General features: G+C 44.2%; 1 protein-coding gene across 11 annotated transcripts in view; it reads left to right on the forward strand.

Annotated features, from left to right (window-relative positions):
• The window catches only part of SAP130 (Sin3A associated protein 130), an 83,982-nt gene that overhangs the window by 47,975 nt on the left and 15,704 nt on the right, over positions 1-20,303 (forward strand). For 7 of the 11 annotated variants that reach the window (XM_037988130.2, XM_007964582.3, XM_007964580.3 and 4 more), the window contains exon 15: positions 1,135-1,239. The exons of the other annotated variants lie outside the window; for them this stretch is intronic. In XM_037988130.2, the coding sequence (XP_037844058.2) occupies positions 1,135-1,239 (105 nt within the window). The remainder of the gene's footprint in view (positions 1-1,134; positions 1,240-20,303) is intronic. 11 annotated transcript variants of the gene reach the window in all.

The following is a 20,303-nucleotide window of genomic DNA, read 5'->3' on the forward strand; positions in this document are numbered from 1 at the left end:
TCCGTCATCACGTGGCCTTGCCCTCGTACCTGTGTCTCAAATCTCCCTTCCCTTTCTGTTACTAGGATACTTGTCACTGGATCTTAAACTAAACTCTACATCCAGAACTCTACATCCAAATGTAATTAAGGATCTCAAGATAAGAGATTACATTAATTACATTTGCAAAGGCCCTTTTTTTTAAGTAAGGTCACATTTACAGTTACTAAAGATTGGGACTTACATATATCTTAAAGAACTCAGTTCAACCTATTGCACCCATAGTGTACTTTCACTTGTTCTATCCTCCACGTTTTCTATAAGTTGTTACTTTGTTCTATCCTCCACATTTTCTGTAAGTTGTTACTTAACTCTGAAGGTTAGATCTGATTTTTCTTTTTTTTTATTGCTTCTTGTGGCAAGAGTGCTTCGTAGTTTGGTGATTTAGTCTCTTACCAGAAGGCACACAGTGTCTGGTGGTCACCCTTTTTGAGATGTTAGTGGCTCTGAAGATCAGTACCCGGATCCATTAGTGATTAAGTGTTGTAAACTGGTATATTCTTGTCTAGTTATTCTCTCTCAAATCCACTCTCAACTGGTATTTGTTCCCACCACTTTACCGAAACTAAATGTGTCAAGATTGCTCCTGTTTGCATAGTGCTAAACTGATGGTTAATTCTCCGTCAGAGCCTTCCGTGGCCTCTCTGCTGTACAACACAATGGATCTCCAGCTCTTCCTGGATCAGGTTTTTTCGCCTAGCTTCCAGGTCTTTATAAACACCACAGGCGTAATAATAATCGTAAACACTTCGTACGGATTTCAGTGTGAGTAACATTCAGCGGAAGGGAGATGTGGCATGCTAGCAGCAGCAGCCAGAAGAGTCACAGTGGTTACTTCTTGGAGGGAGCCTGACAGGAAGTGAGCCAGAATGGGGACGGGGCCTGCTCTTTATTGTAAAGACTTTTTGTACTATTTGGGTTTTTTGGTAATGTGTCTGTGGTATCTGAGAAAATAAAAATCCATTTTAAAAATACTTAGTCAATGTAGGGCTTTTATTTTGTCCTAGGTATGCCTGGCAAATGCGTGTCTTGTATTTCTTATCCTTGAATGCCCTTGGACTGCTATTTTCCGGGTTTGTCTCTTGTCTCTTTCAGAATGGCGGTTCGGAAAACCCTCATTCCTCCTCAGCCTCCTGATGTTGCTAGTCCTCGAGTGGAAAGCTCTATGCGGAGTACATCTGGGTCACCTAGGCCTGCAGGGTGAGCACCTAAGTGTTCTTAGCACTCTTGCTTTTAACCACACGTCGTTGCAGTGGTGGGGAGTCTAATATGCCTGCATGACATAGTCTTGTTAGGTTGTGTTGCCCAGGCTGGAGTGCAGTGGCTATGCTCAGCCGCCATCATAGAAAATCGTAACACACGACAGCCTTGAACTCGTGGGCTCAAGTAACAAGCCTTCGCTTCCTGAGTAGCTGGGACTATAGGTGTGTGTCACCACTCCCAACTTACATGCTATAGGCGTGTGCCACCACTCCCAACTTATATGCTCTTTCTAGCTGCATGACCTGAATGCGTTTTTCAACCTCTCTGATTCCCATTTGCCTCATTTATAAAGTGGGCATTGCGCATTCATATAACATCTACCTCATAGAATTGTTGTGTATTTAAGCAAAATGATACATTTAAAACACTTTGTGCCTTATAGCAAACACCCAGTTGCTGTGGCATTCAAAAATGACATCGTGACAGTATTTATTTTTGGTTTTTCTGTTTTTGAGACAGAGTTTTGCTGTGTTGCCCAGGCTGGAGTGCAGTGGCACAATCTTGGCTCACTGCAGCTTCTGCCTCCCACATTCAAGAGATTCTCCTGCCTCAGCCTCCGGCATAGCTGGGATTACACACCTGGCTTGGTTTTTTTTTTTTTTTTTTTTTTTAAGGTAGAGACAGGATTTCGCCATGTCAGCCAGGCTGGTCTCAAACTCCTGACCTCAAGTGATCCACGTGCGTCAGCCTCCCAAACTGCTGGGATTATAAGCATGAACCACCATGCCCGGCCTTATGACAGTGTTTGTTCTTTCTCTTCTAATTCCACAAGTAATATTATATTGGAAAAAGTAATTAGAGAATATAAAAATACTTAAAGTATACAGTGAAAATTATTGTCTCATTCTCTACCCACATTGCCAATCCCACTTCCTAGAATAATGTTGACCAGTAACAGTTTTGGGGTTTTGTTTGTTTGTTTTTTCCTGTAGACTTCCTCTATGGTCAGGATAATAGTTCTGATAAGTGTCTTTCCACATCTTTTTCTGCAGACACATGTAGATAGATTGATAGATTCTTTTTGTTTGTTTGTTTGTTTTGAGACAGAGTCTTGCTCTGTCACCAGGCTGGAGTGCAGTGGCGCTCACTGCAACCTCCGCCTCCTGGGTTCAAGTGATTCTCTTGCCTCAGCCTCCTGAGTAGCTGGGACTACAGGAGCCCGCCACCACGCCTGGCTAATTTTTGTATTTTTAATAGAGACAGAGTTTCACCATGTTGGCCAGGGTGGTCTCTATCTCTTGACCTCGTGAACCTTGGCAAACTATCACACTCTAAGTTGAGGTCTATTTCCATCGTTTACCCTTTGCCCTTCAGTGTTGTGGAACATCTCCAAGACTTCATTAAATGTGAAGGTTTTTGCCAGCATAACTTCTGAGACCTCTTCATCCTTTTCCTCAAAACCACTTTGCCTTCACTTCTTCTTGGACTCTGGGTACACTTTATAGCACCATCTTTCTGTGTGATGGCAGTTTGCTGATTCACTCAACACCACTCACAGTCATATTGACTTCTGCACTGCTAAAACCAGCCTTCCCTAGCAGTAATTCATTTTCCTAATTACCACTTTCTTTCAGTGTGGGAGCTAACTTCAACACTTCAGCCTTGAATAATTGTAATTTTTTTTGGTTATTACTATTGTCAGTCCAAAATAGAAATAAACACTCTATTTCTGCCTTAAGTGGCTTTCCTGATGCAGTTTAAACTGAAAGATGATATAAAGCTACTTTACCTTCCTTTTTATATTCACTACATTTTTCAGTATGGTCCATACAGCTTTTTACAAGTGTAGGTCTTCTCCTTTTTTCTCTTTGCCGGTCCATTTTGAAATCTTCACATCACATATAATTTCACTTCTGGCCTCATCCCTTTTTGGTCTTCTGCTGCATTTTCATCTTGGTTGACCCATTCTCACATTCAGTCTTCCGTTTTCTTAAAATTTCACATTGGTTTATCACTGGGACGCCAGAGCAACACAACGACATGCTTTGTTTGCTTGATGAACTGTTTATGCAGAACTGTTTATGGTCAGTGATTGGTCATTACCAGACTTAAGAGGTGATGTGATTGGTTACTGATCATCATGGGCCTCTGTTAGTTCCATGGTGATTTGGGGACTGTAGAGCTCGCCACGTAACAATGGGGATACATTCTGAGAGACACATCAGTAGGCAGTTTCATTGTTGTGTGAACATCATGAGTGTCCCTGTACGAACCTAGATGGGATGGCCCACTGCATACCTAGACTGTATGGTCCAACCTGTTGCTCCTAGGCTAAAAACCTGTACAGGACTTGACTGAATACTGTAGGCAGTAGTAACACAGTGGTACATGTTTGTGTATCTAAACATAGAAATTATAATCTTTATTTATTTATCTTTGAGACAGAGTTTTAGTCTTGCTGCCCCAGGCTAAAGTGCAGTAGCTCAATCTCGGCTCAACACAACCTCTGCCTCTGGGGTTCAACCGATTCTCCTGCCTCAACCTCCCGAGTAGCTGGGGTTACAGGCATGTGCCACCACGCCTGGCTGATTTTGTGTTTTTGGTAGAGACGAGGTTTCTCCATGTTGGTCAGGCTGGTCTTGAACTCCTGACCTCAGGTGATCTGCCCGCCTCAGCCTCCCCTAGTGCCAAGTTTACAGACATGAGCCACCATGCCCGGCCAGAAACTGTAATCTTATGGGACCACTGTCATGTGCATGGTCCCTTGTTCGTTGAAACATCCTTATGTGCTGCATGACTGTGTCTGATATTTACACGTGTGAGCTTTGTGCTCAGTGAGGACTACCTGTGTATTCGGAATCACAGGACCAGGAAGGAAGACTAGCCTGGAACCGGAGGGGAGAGCTGCACAAGACGGCTTAAAGATGACACTGAGAGCTGGGTTGTTTAGGGCCTTGTAGGCTGTTCAGAAGCCTTTGGATTTTATTCTAAGACGGAGAGCCATTGGAGGGTTAAGGCATAGGAGTGACATGATCTGACTTATTTTAAAAGAATCCCTCTGGCTACTGTGCTGAGAATACACTGCAGCAGAGCAAGGGTGGAAGCAGGAAGACAAGTGAGAGCTGATAAAACCGTTAACTATCTTCACGGCTTAAACCTGCATGGAGGTAGTGTTGTTTTTTGTTTGTTCATTTGTTTAATGAAATAGGGTCTCACTCTGTCACCCAGGCTGTAGTGTAGTGGTGCAGTCTCAGCTCACTGCAACCTTAACCTCTCAGGCTCACGCAATCCTCCTGCCTCAGCCTCCTGAGTAGCTTAAGAGCCACCATACCCAAGCTCATTTTTTGTATTTTTTTGTCGAGACCGGGTTTTGCCATGTTGCCCAGGCTGGTCTGGAACTCTTGGGCTCAAGCAGTATTCCCACCTCAGCCTCACAACGTGCTGGTATTACAGGCATGAGCACCACACCCTGCCCATATGTCTTAACAAGTGTTTGGATTCTGGATATGATTTGAAGGTACAGCTGACAACATTTTCTGATGGAATGGAGAGAAAGAGAGGAGTCAAGGATAGCTCCCATATTTTACCTGAGCATTCTAAAATGAGGAAAGCTCTGAGAAGAGCAGGAAAAAAAATCAGGTTAGTTTCAGTCATTTTACTTTTGCAATATCTGTGTGGTTGGACACCCAAGTGGAAGTGTCAAATAGACAGATATAAAATTCTGAAGTAGGCCGGGCGCAGTGGCTCACGCCTGTAATCCCAACACTTTGGGAGGCCAAGGTGGTTGGATCACCTGAGGTCAGGAGTTTGAGACCAGCCTGACCAACATGGAGAAACCCCATCTCTACTAAAAACACAAAATTAGCTGGGTGTGGTAGCGCATGCCTGTAATCCCGGCTACTCGGGAGGCTGAGGCAGGAGAATCTCTTGAACCTGGGAGGCGGAGGTTGCAGTGAGCCGAGATCGCGCCATTGCACTCCAGCCTGGACAACAAGAGCAAAAGTTCATCTCAACAACAACAAAAAAATTCTGAAGTAATACAGCTCTAGAATTGAAGATAGAAGTCCATGCTGGTGGTAGAGATTTAGGAATTGTAAGCAGATGTTCTTTAGAGCTGTGAGAGTGAAAGATAGTATAAATAGAGAACAGAAGTGGTGTAAGGACCAGACCTGAGGACATAGCATCTTTAGAGGTCAGGAAAATGAAAAACAAGAAAAAGTGACTGTTTCTCTATACTATGTGATGTTCTGAGGTGTGTTGGTGCCACAATTAGTCCTCAGCTAATGAACACTTCGAGTTTTTATTTGCTTATTTTTGTTTTATTTTTAGAGACAGGGTCTTGCCCAGTCACCCCAGCTGGAGTGCAGTGGCGTGATCATAGCTCACTGCAGCCTTGGACTCCTGGGTACAAGGATCCTCCCACCTTAGCCTCCTGAGTAGCTGGGACTGCAGGTAGGCATCATTATGCCCAGCTATTTTTATTTATTTATTTTTTTTGAAACAGAGTCTCACTCTGTTGCCCAAGCTGGAGTGCACTGGCACCATCTTGGCTCACAACAGCATCTGCCTCCCAGGCTCAGGTGATTCTCCTGCCTCAGCCTCCCAAGTAACTGGGATTAAAGGCACCCACCATCAGGCCTGGCTAATTTTTGTATTTTTGGTAGAGACAAGGTTTCACCATGTTGGCCAGGCTGGTCTCAAACTCCTGACCTCAAGTGATCTGCCTGCCTTGGCCTCCCAAAGTGCTGGGATTATAGGGGTGAGCCACCACACCCAGCCTGCTAAGCTGATTTTCATATTATTTTTGTAGAGATGGCGGTCTCACTGTGTAGCCCAGACTGGTCTTGAACTCCTGGCCTCAACTGATCTTCCCACTTCAGCCTCCCAAAATATTGGGATTACAGGCATGAGCCACTGCACCTGGCCTGTTTTTGTTTTTGTCTTTTTTCAAACAAAGTCTCGTATGGACTTAGTTTCCCAGTGTTGGTCCTGAAGGTGAAGAACCTGCCATGAGGTACAAAAGTCTCCCCGTGAGCAGCAGCAGGTGCAGAAGTAGGGTGGGCAGGGTTCTTTTTCAGGCTGTTGGATTTGGTGTGCTTCAGAGAAGCTGTGGAGGTGGGGCCCGCACAGGCACTCCGACTGGCTTTATTTGCAGTAGGCAATCTGTGGCACCTGAAAGTAGAGAGCATTTGGATTGTGAAGAAATAACTAGCTGGAAGAATGAACCCCCCACACTCCCACACCCAAGTAAAAGTAATCTCATGTAAATGGCTGTTTTAGAACTAGCCCAACTCCATTCACTGATGAGTAGCAAAAAAGGATTAATATGAAGATAATTAAAATTAAAACTTAAGAAAGGAGCAACAAAGTATACTAATCTGTCCCCTAACACACTGACCAAAAAACGTTGACAGGGGACAGATGAAATTTGTAATGAAACATGCCACCATGAATTTAAATAACATAACAAATAACCACCTCTATGGAGGAAAACACAAAGTTCAAATACAAAAGACTCCTGGAGTAAATGGCAAAACATGAAGTGATGACACAGGAGTTGACAGGACTCAGTAGAGAACTAATGAGGATACCAAAGAAGGAAGGCAAAATTCAAACTGCACAAGACAGTATTGGCTGTAGAAGATAGAAATGAAAAAGTGGATAAAGTAGAAAGAAAGATAGTCATGTGTCGTGGCTCATGCCTGTAATTCTAGCACCGTAGGAGGCCGAGGTCAACAGATGGCTGGAGCCCAGGAGTTCGAGATCAGCCTGAGCAATATGGCGAAACCCCAGCTCTACAAAAAAAAAAAAAAGTTGGCCAGCTGGGGTGGTATGGGCCTGTAGTCCCAGCTACGCAGAAGGCTGAGGTGGGAGGATCACTTGAGCCTGGCAGGTTGAGTTTATAGTGAGCTGTGTTCATGTCACTCCACTGCAGCCTGGGTGACAGAATGAGAACCTGTCAAAAAAAAAAAAAAAAAAAGCGAGAGAGAAAGATTAAAAAAAAAAAAACCTACAGAGCATACGTGATAGAAGTAAGACCAAGCATGCGTCATATCATGTCATGTCAGTGGCTTCGTTGTGGGTTGAGTTGTATCCCCCAAAAGTCATGTTGAAGTCTTAACTCCCAGTACCTCGGAATGCTACCTTATTTGGAAATAGGGTCATTGTAGATGTAGTTAGTCAAGGTGAAGCCCTACTGGAGTAGGGTGAATCCTCAATTCAATATAACTGGTCGTCGTCTTTTTTTTTTTTTTTTTTTTTGGAGACAGTGTCTTGCTCTGTTACCCAACCTGGAGTACAGTGAGTGGTGTGATATATGGTGTGATACAGGCTTAAGCGATCCTCCCACATTAGCCTCCCGAGTACCTGGGACTCCAGGCTTGCATCACCATGCCCAGCTAATTATTGTTATTTTTATTTATTTATTTATTTATTTTTTAGACAGAGTCTTGCTCTGTCACCAGGCTGGAGTGCAGTGGTGTGATCTCAGCTCACTGCAACCTCCGACACTGTGGTTCAAGCTATTCTCCTGCCTCAGCCTCCTGAGTAGCTGGGATTACAGGCACACGCCACCATGCCCAGCTAATTTTTATATTTTTAGTAGAGACGGGTTTCACTATGTTGACCAGGATGTTCTCGATCTCCTGACCTCATGATCCACCCGCCTGCCTTGGCCTCCCAATGTGCTGGGATTATAGGCGTGAGCCGCCATGCCTGCCTGGCCCATGCCCAGCTAATTTAAATAAAAATTTTTTTTTTTTTTTTGAGATGGAGTCTGCCCTCTCATCCAGACTGGAGTGCAGTGGCACAATCTCGGCTCACTGCAACCTCCGTCTCCTAGGTTCAAGAGATTCTCCTGCCTCAGCCTCCTGAGTAGCTGGGACCACAGGAGCGCACCACCACACCCAGCTAATTTTTGTATTTTTAGTAGAGACCGGGTTTCACCAGATTGACCAGGATGGTCTCAATCTCTTGACCTCATGATCTGCCCGCCTCGGCCTCCCAAAGTGCTGGTATTACAGGTGTGAGCCACCACAACTGGCCTAAATAAATTTTTTTAGTAGAGACAAGGTCTTGCTGTATGGCACAGACTGGTCTCAACCTCCTGGCTTCAAGTGATCCTCTTGCCTTGGCCTCCCAAAATGCTGGGATTAGAGGCGGGAGCCCCCATACCTGACCCATGACTAGTATTCTTAGAAAAAGGGGAAATGACACAGGCAGACACATGATGTGAACGTGGAGGCAGAGACTGGGAAGGTGCCGAGGAATAACGAAGACTTCCAGCAAAGCCAGCAGCAGCTGGGAGAGGAGGCCTGGAATAGTCTGTCCTTCCTTCAGGCCCACAGAAAGAGCCAGCCCTGCTGGCGCTTAGATCCCAGACTTCTGGCTCCGGAACTGTGAGACAAGCGACCTCTGCTGAAGCCACACCATTTATGATGGTTTGTCGTGGTAGCTCTTCTGGCTCCGGAACTGTGAGACAAGCGGCTTCTGTTGAAGCCACACCATTTGTGATGGTTCGTTGTGGTAGCTCTAGCAAACGAATACAGGTCTTACCTCGCCTGTTTCCGGATTGCGTTACAAAGCAGAACCCACCTCTGCTCTGCCTTGTCTACAGAGGCCGGCCAAACACAAAGTGATTCAGGAAGGTCAAAATGAAACATTAAGTAAAGAGATGCCGAACTTGACTCGTGCTGACTCACAGAAGCAGATTGATACGTTATTAGGAATTTTATGAGACAGGTGTTATAGACAACCATTGAAAAAATTGTATTACTGGGTAAAAAGTCATAATTAAATGTAGTAAATACTTAAAACCCAGTACTTACTAATTATTCAACTAATTTTATCCTTCTTCCCATGGAATAATTATGTAGAATGGTGTGCTGTTTCACGTCCCCCCCCCGCCCACCACCAACCTCTGCCCCACTCCACATTGAGGACCACATTGGCAGCTTGAAATTGGCCCTGGTCGGAGCGCTTGTTCCACAGAAGTTATCAATAGCACTTCGTTTACTGTTTTGTTGATCATCTAAGCAGAGATTGGTACGTGTTTTCAGTAAAGGGAAAAATAAAGAGTAAGTTATTTTAGGTTCTGTGAGCCGCGTGGTCTCTGCCGTGAGTCCTCACGTCTGGTGTGGCTGTACTGAAAGACTTCATCTGCAGAACTGGTGTTGGGCCGGGATATAGTTTGTCAGCGCCTCATCCAGACATAAGAAAGGAATGGAGAAAGCATTAGTCATACACAACTTGAAAGTGCTTGTCAGGCCGGACGCAGAGCCCTCACGCCTGTAACCCCAGCACTTTGAGAGGCTGAGGCGGGTGGATCACTTGAGGTCAGGAGTTTGAGGCTGGCCTGGCCAACGTGGTGAAACCCTGTCTGTACTAAAAATACAAAAGTGAGCTGGGTGTGGTGGTGCACCTGTTGTCCCAGCTACTTGGGAGGTGAGAGATTTGCTTGAGCCCAGGAGGCAGATCTCTGCAGTGAGCCGAGATCGCGCCACTGCACTCCAGCCTGGGCGACAGAGTGAGACCCTGTCTTTTTTTTTTGTTTCTGAGATGGAGCTTTGCTGTTGTCACCCAGGCTGGAGTGCAATGGTGCGATCTCTGCTCATTGCAACCTCCTCCTCCCAAGACCCTGTCTTTAAAAAAAAAAAAACAAAAAAAAAAAACTCCAGCCACGGTGGCTCGTGTCTGTAATCCGAACACTTGGGAGGCTGAGGCAGACAGATCACCTAAGGCCAAGAGTTTGACACCAGCCTGGCCAACATGACGAAACCCTATCTCTACTAGAAATACAAAAAATTAGCCGGGCGTGGTGGGGGCCACCTGTAATCCCAGCTACTCTGGGGACTGAGGCAGGAGAATCACTTGAACCTGGGAGGCGGAGGCTGCATGAGCTGAGATGGTGCTATTGCACTCTACTCTGGGCAATAACAGTGAAACCCTGTCTTTAAAAAAAAAAAAAAAAAATGCTTTCCTATAGCTGTTACATTATGAAGATGCCAAAAAGTTAAGGAAGCGTTCTGCATGTGTTCGAAACCATTATCTGACTCAGGAAAGAAGTCTCACGTGTCATTGTGAATTTTTCCATTTTCTCTCATACTGATTTTTTAGGTCTGTTCCATTATACTTGGAAAAGATCCTTTGGGTTCAGTCTATAAATTTTTTGAAATTTGAATTTTGACCTAAAGTATGGTCTGTCCTGGAGATTGTCCCATGTGCCCTTGAGAAGAACGTGCAGTCACTGTTGGTGGGTGGAGTATTCTGTATGTATGTTAGGTCTAGTTTGTTTAGTGCTCCAGTTCTCTGTGTCCTTACCAAGTTTCCATCTGGATGTTTCATCCATTATTGAAAGTTGGGTATTGAAATCTCCAGCTACGGCCAGGTGCAGTGGCTCACACCTGTAATCCCAGCACTTTGGGAGGCTGAGGTGGGTCGATCACGAGGTCAGGAATTCAAGACCAGCTTGTCCAAGATGGTGAAACCCTGTCTGTACTAAAAATACAAAAATTAGCTGGGCTTGGTGGTGGTTGCCTGTAATCCCAGCTACTTGGGAGGCTGAGGCAGCGAATTGCTTGAAACTCGGAGGCGGAATTTGCAGTGAGCTGAGATTACATCACTGCACTCCAGCCTGGGTGGGTGCCATCCTCTCTGTCTCTCCCTTTAATTCTGTCAGTATCTCCTTTATTCTGCTACGTGGGGCACCGTTCTTTGATGTGTGAAGGTTTATAATTGCTGTATCTTTTTCTCTTTAGTGTGGTGTGAACACTTAACACGAGATCTGCCCTGGTGGGGGGAGGTTTAAATGTACATTGTTGTTCATTGATTGTGGTGTGAACACAACATGAGATCTGCCCTGGTGGGGAGAGGTTTAAATGTACATTGTTGTTCATTGTAGGCACAGTGTCACACAACAGAGCTCTAGAACCTCTTCCTTTTGCTTAACTGAAACTTTATGCCCTTTCATTAGTAACTGCTCATTTCTCCCAGTTCTTCTTGATGTTCTTGGAGTTCTTCTTGATGAATCTTTTATTAATATAGTATGTCCTTTGTCTTGTTTTGGATTTAACATCCATTTTCTCTGATATTGATACAGGCCCACAGCTTTCTTTCAGTTACTGTTTTCATGAAATATCTTTTTCCATCCTTTCACATTTTGTATGGTATTGAAGTTAAGTTGGTATCGATGCAAACTAGATTGATATGAATTTAGACTGCTAATTGTAATCCCATGGTAACCAATTTTAAAATACCAGTGAAAAAAGATAATGTCATCTGAGGACTCAAGTTACACACACAAATATTTTTTCAAAAGATTTATCAAGCAAAGGTAAACAAATTGAAATCTTACCAGAAAAGGTGGAATTCAGCTTAAAAGCAGAACACAGAGGGTCCTTTTTTTTTCTTTTCATGAGACGTAGTTTCACTCCTGTTGCCCAGGCTGGAGTGCAGTGGCGCAATCTCAGCTCACTGCCGCCTCCACCTCCTGGGCTCAAGCAATTCTCCTGCCTCAGCCTCTTGAGTAGCTGGGATTACAGGTACGTGCCACCACACCTGGCTAATTTTTGTATTTTTGGTAAAGACAGGGTTTCACCATATCGGCCAGGCTTGTCTCGAACTCCTGACCTCAAATGATCTGCCCGCTTCGGCCTCCCAGAGTGCTGGGATTACAGGCATGAGCCATCGCTCCTGGCCCACAGAGGGTCCTTTATAATGCTGAAGAATCTCATTTACAATGAAGTTTGTTTATTTTATTTATCTTTTTTTTTTTTTTTTTTTTTGTTTGAGACAGAGTCTCGCTCTGTCACCCAGGCTGGAGTACAATGGCATGATCTCAGCTCACTGCAACCTCCACCTCCCAGATTCAAGCGAGAATCTCCTGCCTCATGCTCCTGAGTAGCTGGGATTACAGGTGCACACCACCATGCCTGGCTTATTTTTTTGTATTTTAGTAGAGACAGGGTTTCACCATGTTGGTCAGACTGGTCTTGAACTCCTGACCTCATGATCTGCCCACCTCAGCCTCCCAAAGTGCTGTGATTACAGATGTGGGCCACTGTACCCGGCCTACAATGAAGTTTTAACAGTTAAGAATATCTGTGTACCAAATAATGTAGCGTTAAGGCTCATAAAGCAGAATTTACAAGAAGTATGAGGAGGGTTTCAAAGAGCAGCTTAGGAGCACAGGGGCTTTAATTCACGTTTTTCAGGCCTCATCAGTTCTAGCAGACAACAAATAAATAGGATATTATAATAAATCGAAATAATAATAAGGGGAAATAGATATGATTAAATTCCGTGTGTTAATTACACTTCTCTCTCTCTCTCTCTTTTCTGAGACAGTCTCGCCCTGTCGCCCAGGCTGGAGTGCAGTGGCGTGATCTCGGCGCACTGTAATCTTCACCTCCCTGGTTCAAGCAGTTCTCGTGCCTTAGCCTCCTGAGTGGCTGATATTACAGGCATGTGCCACCGTGTCCAGCTAATTTTTGTATTTTTAGTAGAGACAGGGTTTTCCCATGTTGGTTAGGCTGGTCTCAAACTCCTGACCTCAAATGATCCAGTCGCCTCGGCCTCCCAAAGTGCTGGGATTACAGGCGTAAGCCACCATGCCCGCTCCCCGCCCAGCCCCCCACCCCCCGCTTTTTTTGTTTTTGAGACAGAATCTCACTGTGTCACTCAAGCTGGAGTGCAGTGGCACAATCATGGCTTGGCTCACTGCAGCCTTGGCCTTCCAGGCTTGAGTGGTCCTCCCTGTTCTGCCTCCAAAGTAGCTAGAACTACTTGGGTTAGTGTTAGTCTGGGTTTTTCTGTTTCTTTTGTTTTGTTTTGTTTTGAGACAGGGTCTTGCTCTGTTGCCAAGCTGGAGTGCAGTGGCGCAATCTCGGCTCACCACAACCTCTGCCTCCCAGATTCAAGCGATTAGTGGCTGGGACTACAGGTGCGCACCACCACGCCCAGCTAGTTTATTTGTATTTTTAGTAGAGACGGGGTTTTACCATGTTGGCCAGGATGGTCTTGATCTCCTGACCTCATGATCTGCCCACCTTGACCTCCAAAGTGCTGGGATTACAGGCGTGAGCCACCGCGCCCAGCCTATTTTTTTTTTTTTTTTGAGCCCGAGAGTCTCATTCTGTCGCACAGGCTGCGGGGTAGGTAGTGGCGCTTTCTCGGCTCACTGCAGCCTCCGCCTCCCGTGTTCAAGTGATTTCTTGTGTTTCAGCCTCCTGAGTAGCTGGGATCACAGGCGTGTGCCAACAAACCTGGCAAATTTTTGTATTTTTAGTAGAGACGGGGTTTCATCATCTTAACCAGGCTGGTCTCGAACTTCTGGCCTCAGGTGATCCACCCGCCTCAGCCGTCCAAAGTGCTGGCATTACAGGCGTGAGCCACCACGCCGAGCCAGTGTTAGTCTCTTTTCTAAGTTATTAGTTTCTGCTTTTATATTTATTTTTCCTTTATTTTTGTTTGTTTGTTTTCTAGTTTTTCAGCCTGACAGTTTTCAGTATTTTCTTTTACTGACATAAATATTTAAGGCTATGAATTTTCTTCTAAATAATGCTTTCATTGCAGCCCACTGATTCTGCTATATAATTCTTTCATTGTGGCTTTTTTAATTTACTTTTTTTTTTTTTTTTTTTTTTTTTTTTTGAGGTGGAGTTTCGCTCTTGTTGCCCAGGCTATAGTGCAGCAACGCAGTCTCAGCTCACTGCAAACTCCACATCCCAGATTCAAGTGATTCTCCTGCCTCAGCCTCCCAAGTAACTGGGATCACAGGCATCCACCAACACGCCCAGCTAATTTTTGTATGTTTAGTGGAGGTGGGGTTTTACCATGTTGTCCAGGCTGTTCTCGAACTCCTGACCTCAAGTGATCTGCCTGCCTTGGCCTCCCAAAGTGCTGGGATTATAGGCGTGAGCCACCGCACCCGGCCTAAATTTCCTTATTTTTTAGATAGGGTCTCACTGTGTCATCCAGGCTGGAGTGCAGTGGGTGTGAACAGTTCACTAAAGCCTGGAATTCTTCGACTCAGGTCACTGTCCTGCCTCAGGCTCCTGAGTAGGAAACTACAGGCACATGCCCCTATGCTCAGCTCTCAGAGAACATTTTAAAATGGGTTAAAAGGGCTTTCTGTTTTCTCCTTTCATTCCTATTTCTAGTTTGCCTGCCTAACACTAACTCAATCGAGATAAACCATAAAAAAATTAAAAAGTTTTTTTTCTACTTTGAACTTAATGTAGTTCTATGCAAATAACGATAGAAAAACCCATGGATAAATTTATGTGGCTGGGGAGGCCCCACATTCATGGCAGAAGGCAAGGAGGAGAAAGTCATATCTTACGTGGATGGTGGCAGGCAAAGAGAGAGCTTGTGCAGGGAAACTCTCCCTTTTTAAAACCATCAGATCTCGTGAGACTTAGTTCCTGTCACGAGAACAGCACGAGAAAGACCTGCCCCCATGATTCAGTCATCTCCACAGGGTCCCTCTCATAGCACATGGGAATCACGGGAGCCATTTGTGTGAGGACACAGAGCCAAACCGTATCACATTATGACTCAAAATTCAGAATCTATAAAAAGAAAGTTTTGGGAAATTTGACTCAGGGCTGGATGCGGTGGCTGACACCTGTAATCCCAGCAATTTGGGAGGCCAAGATGGGCAGATTGCTTCTAACCCAGGAGTTCGAGACTGACTCTATCTCTACAAAAGATACAAAAATTAGCCAGGCGTGGTGGTGCGCACCTGTGGTCCTGGCTACTCAGGAGGCTTAGGTGGGAGGATTGCTTGAGTCTGGGAGGTCGAGGCTACAGTGAGCCAGGATCATGCCACTGTACTCCAGTCTGGGTGATAGAGTGAGACCCTGTCTTTAATAAGAGAGAGAAATTTGACTTAGTAAAAATTATTTAAGAAACAAACTACTTTTGTCAAGAATAAACTTCATAAGCAAAGTGGAAGACAAATGATGAATTGGGAAGATATATTTCCAACTCATATCACAGTCTGACGGCTCATCTTCATAGTGTATAAATAACTGCCAGAAGTGAATAATAAAGAAGTCCAGTAGAAAAATGGACAACCTTTTTGAACAATTAGTTCACAGGTAAAGAAGTATCAAAGGTCCATAACATGTGGAATGATGCTTTATATCAAGAGATGAGCAAACTGAGAGCATACTGAGACACCATCCTTTACCTTTCATACTGGCAAAATACCAGGAGTTTGAAATATGCTGTTGGAAAAGCTGTGGATAATTGGGTGTTTTTATTCTTGGTGAGAGTGCAAACTGTTATAACCCTTACGGAAAGGCAGCTTGGCAACACTTACCAAAATTACAGAGGCATTTTTCTTTCCCAGGTATATGTGGTAATGTATTAATCGGATACACTAGCACACATATCAGATGACAGAGGTGTCAACGTGCCGAGAGCTAACACGCCAGAGTTGGAAGGGCTCTGTTGAAAGATAGCTGGCTTGCTGCTCCCTGGACAGCTCCACTCTGAAATGCAGCTCTCCTGAACAGTCAGCACCAGAGCTCAGAAGCACCTCCTCTCACCCCTGTAGTTTTCATGCCACTTTCACTTTCCCCAAAGTCCTTAGTGTAGAGAAGCAAGGAAGTGACATACTTTGGGAAATCTGGCTCTGACAGCATGTGGTTTGTCCACCTTGGCTGGGCATTGCATTTCTTGATAGGATGGAGAGCCTGGGGAATCGTGTGCATTCCGCTCACCTTCTGCCTCCAGATATTCCCAGTTAAATTTGTAGTTTTTTAGTCTGTTGAATGTTGTTATCTGTATTGGTCTTTAGACTCCACGAGTAGGGGACTGGGTAAATAAAATATGGTTACAAGTCAAAAAAGCAACCCAAATGAGTCCAAAAAAAAAAAAAAAAAAAAAGGTACGAGGTATATGCTATGACAGTTTTGAAATAAGCAGGGAAGTTGGGTAAGAAAATAACATTCGGGCTAGGTTCAGTGGCTCACACTTGTAATCTCAGCATTTTGGGAGGCCAAGATGGGAGGATCACTTGAGCTCAGGAGTTTGAGACCAGCCTGGGCAACATAACAAGACCTTGTCTCTACTAAAATTTGAAAAAAAAAAAAAAAAATTAGCCAGACGTGGTGGTACACCCCTGTAGTCTCAGCTGTCAGAGGGGTTGGGGAGGGGAGGCTGAAGCGGGTGGATCGCTTGAGCCCAAGAGTTTGAGACTAGGCTGGACAACATGGCGAAACTCTTATCTACACAAACAATACAAAAATTAGTCGGGTGTGGTGGTACAAACCTGTGGTCCCGAGCTACTGGGAGGCTGAGGTGGGAGGATTGCTTGAGTCTGGGAGGTTGAGGCTGCAGTGAGTCCTGATCGTGCCACTGCACTCCAGTCTGGGCAACAGAGCCAGACTCTGTCGCAAAAAAAAGAAAAGAAAAAACATTTGTATTTGCTTTTGTCTACATACATAAGTACTATAAGGTCATACAAGAAATTATTATATTTTATTGATTATGAGAAACAAGGTTTTAAAACCATAGCATCTCTAAAATCAGTATCTTAAAACTGATGACATCTTAATATTCTAGAATTCAGTTACTGTATTTTTAAGTGTGCACAAAATAATGGTTCATTTTATAACTGTTGCCATCTTAGAGTCAATGGAATGCTAAGATATAGTGATATTGTGTGGAAGTTAATAGTGGATGAACCCATCCAGTATATCAAGGAGCTTTCTCCATATATCGTTTGAAACATGTGACTGTATTATTAATTCAAAACAAAAAAGCTTTAAAGGAAAATTAAGATATTGAAAAATATAAAACAGATTTAAAAAGGAAATCCAATAGCTGTCAATATAAGTAAGTTTAATTTTAAGTCATGTCGTACTACAAGGCTTATAATGTTTGTATAGGTTTTTCCAGGTATCACTAGTTCATCTTCAAACTTTCCACCAAACCTATAGAACTGCTGTAAATGAGAAACCTGTCAGATCTCTGTCGTTTGTGCTTTTTCTTGATCACATCCCTCCTTGAAGCCCTGCTTCTGCCTGCCCCAGTCTGTATTGGTGCCTGTCTGGTCTCGGTGCCGAGCTATTGTTCCTGGTGCCTCTTTTCTCCGCCAGGCTCTGAATTCCCTACACCTTGTCACCCAGAGCCTGTATGCTTCCTTTTTCTTGATTTACCCCCTTGATTTGTAAGAGCACCTCTTCAGTAGTAGTGACAGAATGCCCAAGATGTCACTTTTTGATACTTGGCGTATCAGAAAACTTCTTTATTCTATCCACACTCTTCAGTCTGTTTTCTCTGTATTGTTCAAATTGGGCTAATTATACTGATCTGTCTTCGGCCTCATTGATTCTAAGGCAGATGCGATGGCTCTTACCTGTATAGTCCCAGCTACTCAGGAGGCTGAGGAGGGAGGATCATTTGAGGCCAAGAGTTGGAGGCTGTGGTGCTCAGTGATCATGCCTGTGAAGACCTCGCCAACACAGCAAGACCATCTTATTTCACTTATTATATTTTTTATTTCTTTAATTTCTATTTGGTTCCAAAATTTTTATAACTTTGATTTTTTTACTAAGATTTTTCTATTTTTTCTTTCATTTCAAGTGAATTTATAATTGCATATTAACACATATTTATAATACCTGCTTTAAAGTCCTTGTCAGATAATTCCTTTATCATTCATCTCTTGTCTTATTCAAGTTGCGATTTTCCTGTTTCTTGATGAGTGATTTTCTGTTTGGAACTGGACGTTTGAAGTGTTAAATTATAAGACTGGATTTATGTATAGGTTATACTTTAGCAGGCCTCCTCATACTGCCCCAGCAGGGAAGGGGGGCGTTGCCTTGTTACTGTCGGGTGATCAGTGAAGGCCAGGTTCCCGGTTGGCCTGTGATGATACTGCATGAGTAGTGGGTTGGGGAGGAGATTGAGGCCCCTCATTACAACCTGGCCAGGGAAGTCTAGACTCTTCTCAGCCTTTGCCAAGGCCACAGTTGTTTCTGTGGCGTTTCACTGGAGTAGAGCAATTATTGTCTACAGGATTTTCGTCAAGTCAAGCCACCACTTTCTGTTGGTTCTTGGGCAAGACAGAGTAGGCTTTTCTTGGGACTTTTGTTTTCTCTGCTCTTTGGCATTTCCATGTTGTCAGCTTCTCCAGCGCCCTGTCCAGGACACACAAGGCAAACAGCAAATCCAGGGAACTGACTGCTGTGCCATTCCTGGGGTCCTGAGGTCCCTAGACAATGTGCCTTTTTCTCCTCACTTTTCAGCAGCTCGTTGCGCTTGGTTTATATATAACACTCCCAAGTTTTAGCGATACTTTGTGGGAGGAATAGGAAAAAGTATGTCTACTCCATCATTCCTGAAACACAACTCCTCACTCTTTAATGATAGAATGGCAGGCAGAACTTTAGACGAGAAATCATTGCTCTTTAAAAATATTAGCCGGGTGTGGTGGCTCACCCCAGAGCTTCAGGAGACCAAGGCAGCCAGATTGCTTGAGTCCAGGAGTACGAGACTAGCTGGTCAATATGACAAAACTCCGCCTCTACAAAAAATACAAAACCTGGTCAAGCATGGTGGCACATACCTTTAGTCCCAGCTACTGAGGCTGAGGCAGGAGGATCACCTGAGTCTGGGAGTTTAAGGCTGCAGTGAGCCGTGATCATGCCACTGCACTCCAGCCTAGGCAACACAGTGAGAGGGAGTCTCTCTCTCTCTCTCTCTCTCTCTCTCTCTCTCTCTCTCTCTCTCTCTCTCTCTTTCTCTCTCTCTCTCTCTCATATCTGTCTCATTCTCATATATATGAGAGAGAGAGTGTGGCATACATATAAAGGTATTACTCTGTTGTCTTCTACATTTTGTTTTTACTTTTGAAAACCCAGATACGATTTTTGAGTGCTGATCTTTATATCTTACATGTTCATTTCTTTCTGAACGCTTTAATGATCTTTGTTCTCAATGTTCAAAAACTTGACAGTAGAATTTGGGTTGGTTGTTTTTTGAGACAGAGTCTCACCCTTGTTGCCCAGGCTGGAGTGCAGTGGTGTGATCTCAGCTCACTGCAACCTCTGCCTCCCGGGTTCAAGCGGTTCTCCTGCTTCAGCCTCCTGAGTAGCTGGGATTACAGGCGCTCACCACTGCGCCCCACTAATTTTTTTGTATCTTTAACAGAGACAGGGTTTCACCATGTTGGCCAGGTGGTCTTAAACTCCTGACCTCGTGATCCTCCTGCCTCGGCCTCCCAAAGTGCTGGGATTACAGGCGTGAGCCACTGTGCCCGGCCTTTTTTTATACTTTAAGTTCTGGGATACGTGTGCAGAATGTACAGGTTTGTTACATAGATATACACGTGCCATGGTGGTTTGTTGTACCAGTTGGTTGTTTTTATATGTGCTGGATACTCAGTGGTCTCTTCAGTCTGAAAACCTGTGTTGGTCGGTACAGGGAAATCTTATTTCTCTCATAATTTGTTTTCTGCTACTCAATTTCCATCTCATCCCTTTTTTGGGGGAAACTCTTTGTCAGGTGAACTTCTTGAATTGATTTCTTTATCTTTTCTCTCTTATTTATTTACTATCTCTTTCTCTTCTCTCTTTTTCTTTCTAGATATCTTCAAATTTATCTTAAAGCCTTCTCAATATGAAAATCTGTAAATGTCTGGGAAAATAGAGAAAATAATAGTAATCAAACAGATATAACTGTTTTAATATTTTGCCGTAATTTATCTTCTCCTTTTTTTTTTTTTTTTTTTTTTAAAGAGACAGGGTCTCGCTGTGTTGTGGCTGGAGTTCAGTGGTGCCGTCATAACTAATTGCAGCCTCAGCCTCCCAGGTTCAAGCAATCCTCCTGCTCTTCAGCCTCCAGAGTCGCTAGGACCATAGGCACACACCACCACGCCCAGCTAATGTTTGTATTTTTGTAGTTTTGGGGTTTCCCTATGTTCACTAGGCTGGTGTCAAATTCCTGGGCTCAAGTGATCTTCCTGCCATGGCCTCCCAAAGCACTGGGATTATAGGCGTGAGCCACCATGCCTAGCCAGTTCTTTCTTATGCCTATTGAAATATGCAGTT

This window comes from Chlorocebus sabaeus, chromosome 10 (assembly GCF_047675955.1).
Source record: "Chlorocebus sabaeus isolate Y175 chromosome 10, mChlSab1.0.hap1, whole genome shotgun sequence".
Lineage (NCBI taxonomy): Eukaryota > Metazoa > Chordata > Mammalia > Primates > Cercopithecidae > Chlorocebus > Chlorocebus sabaeus.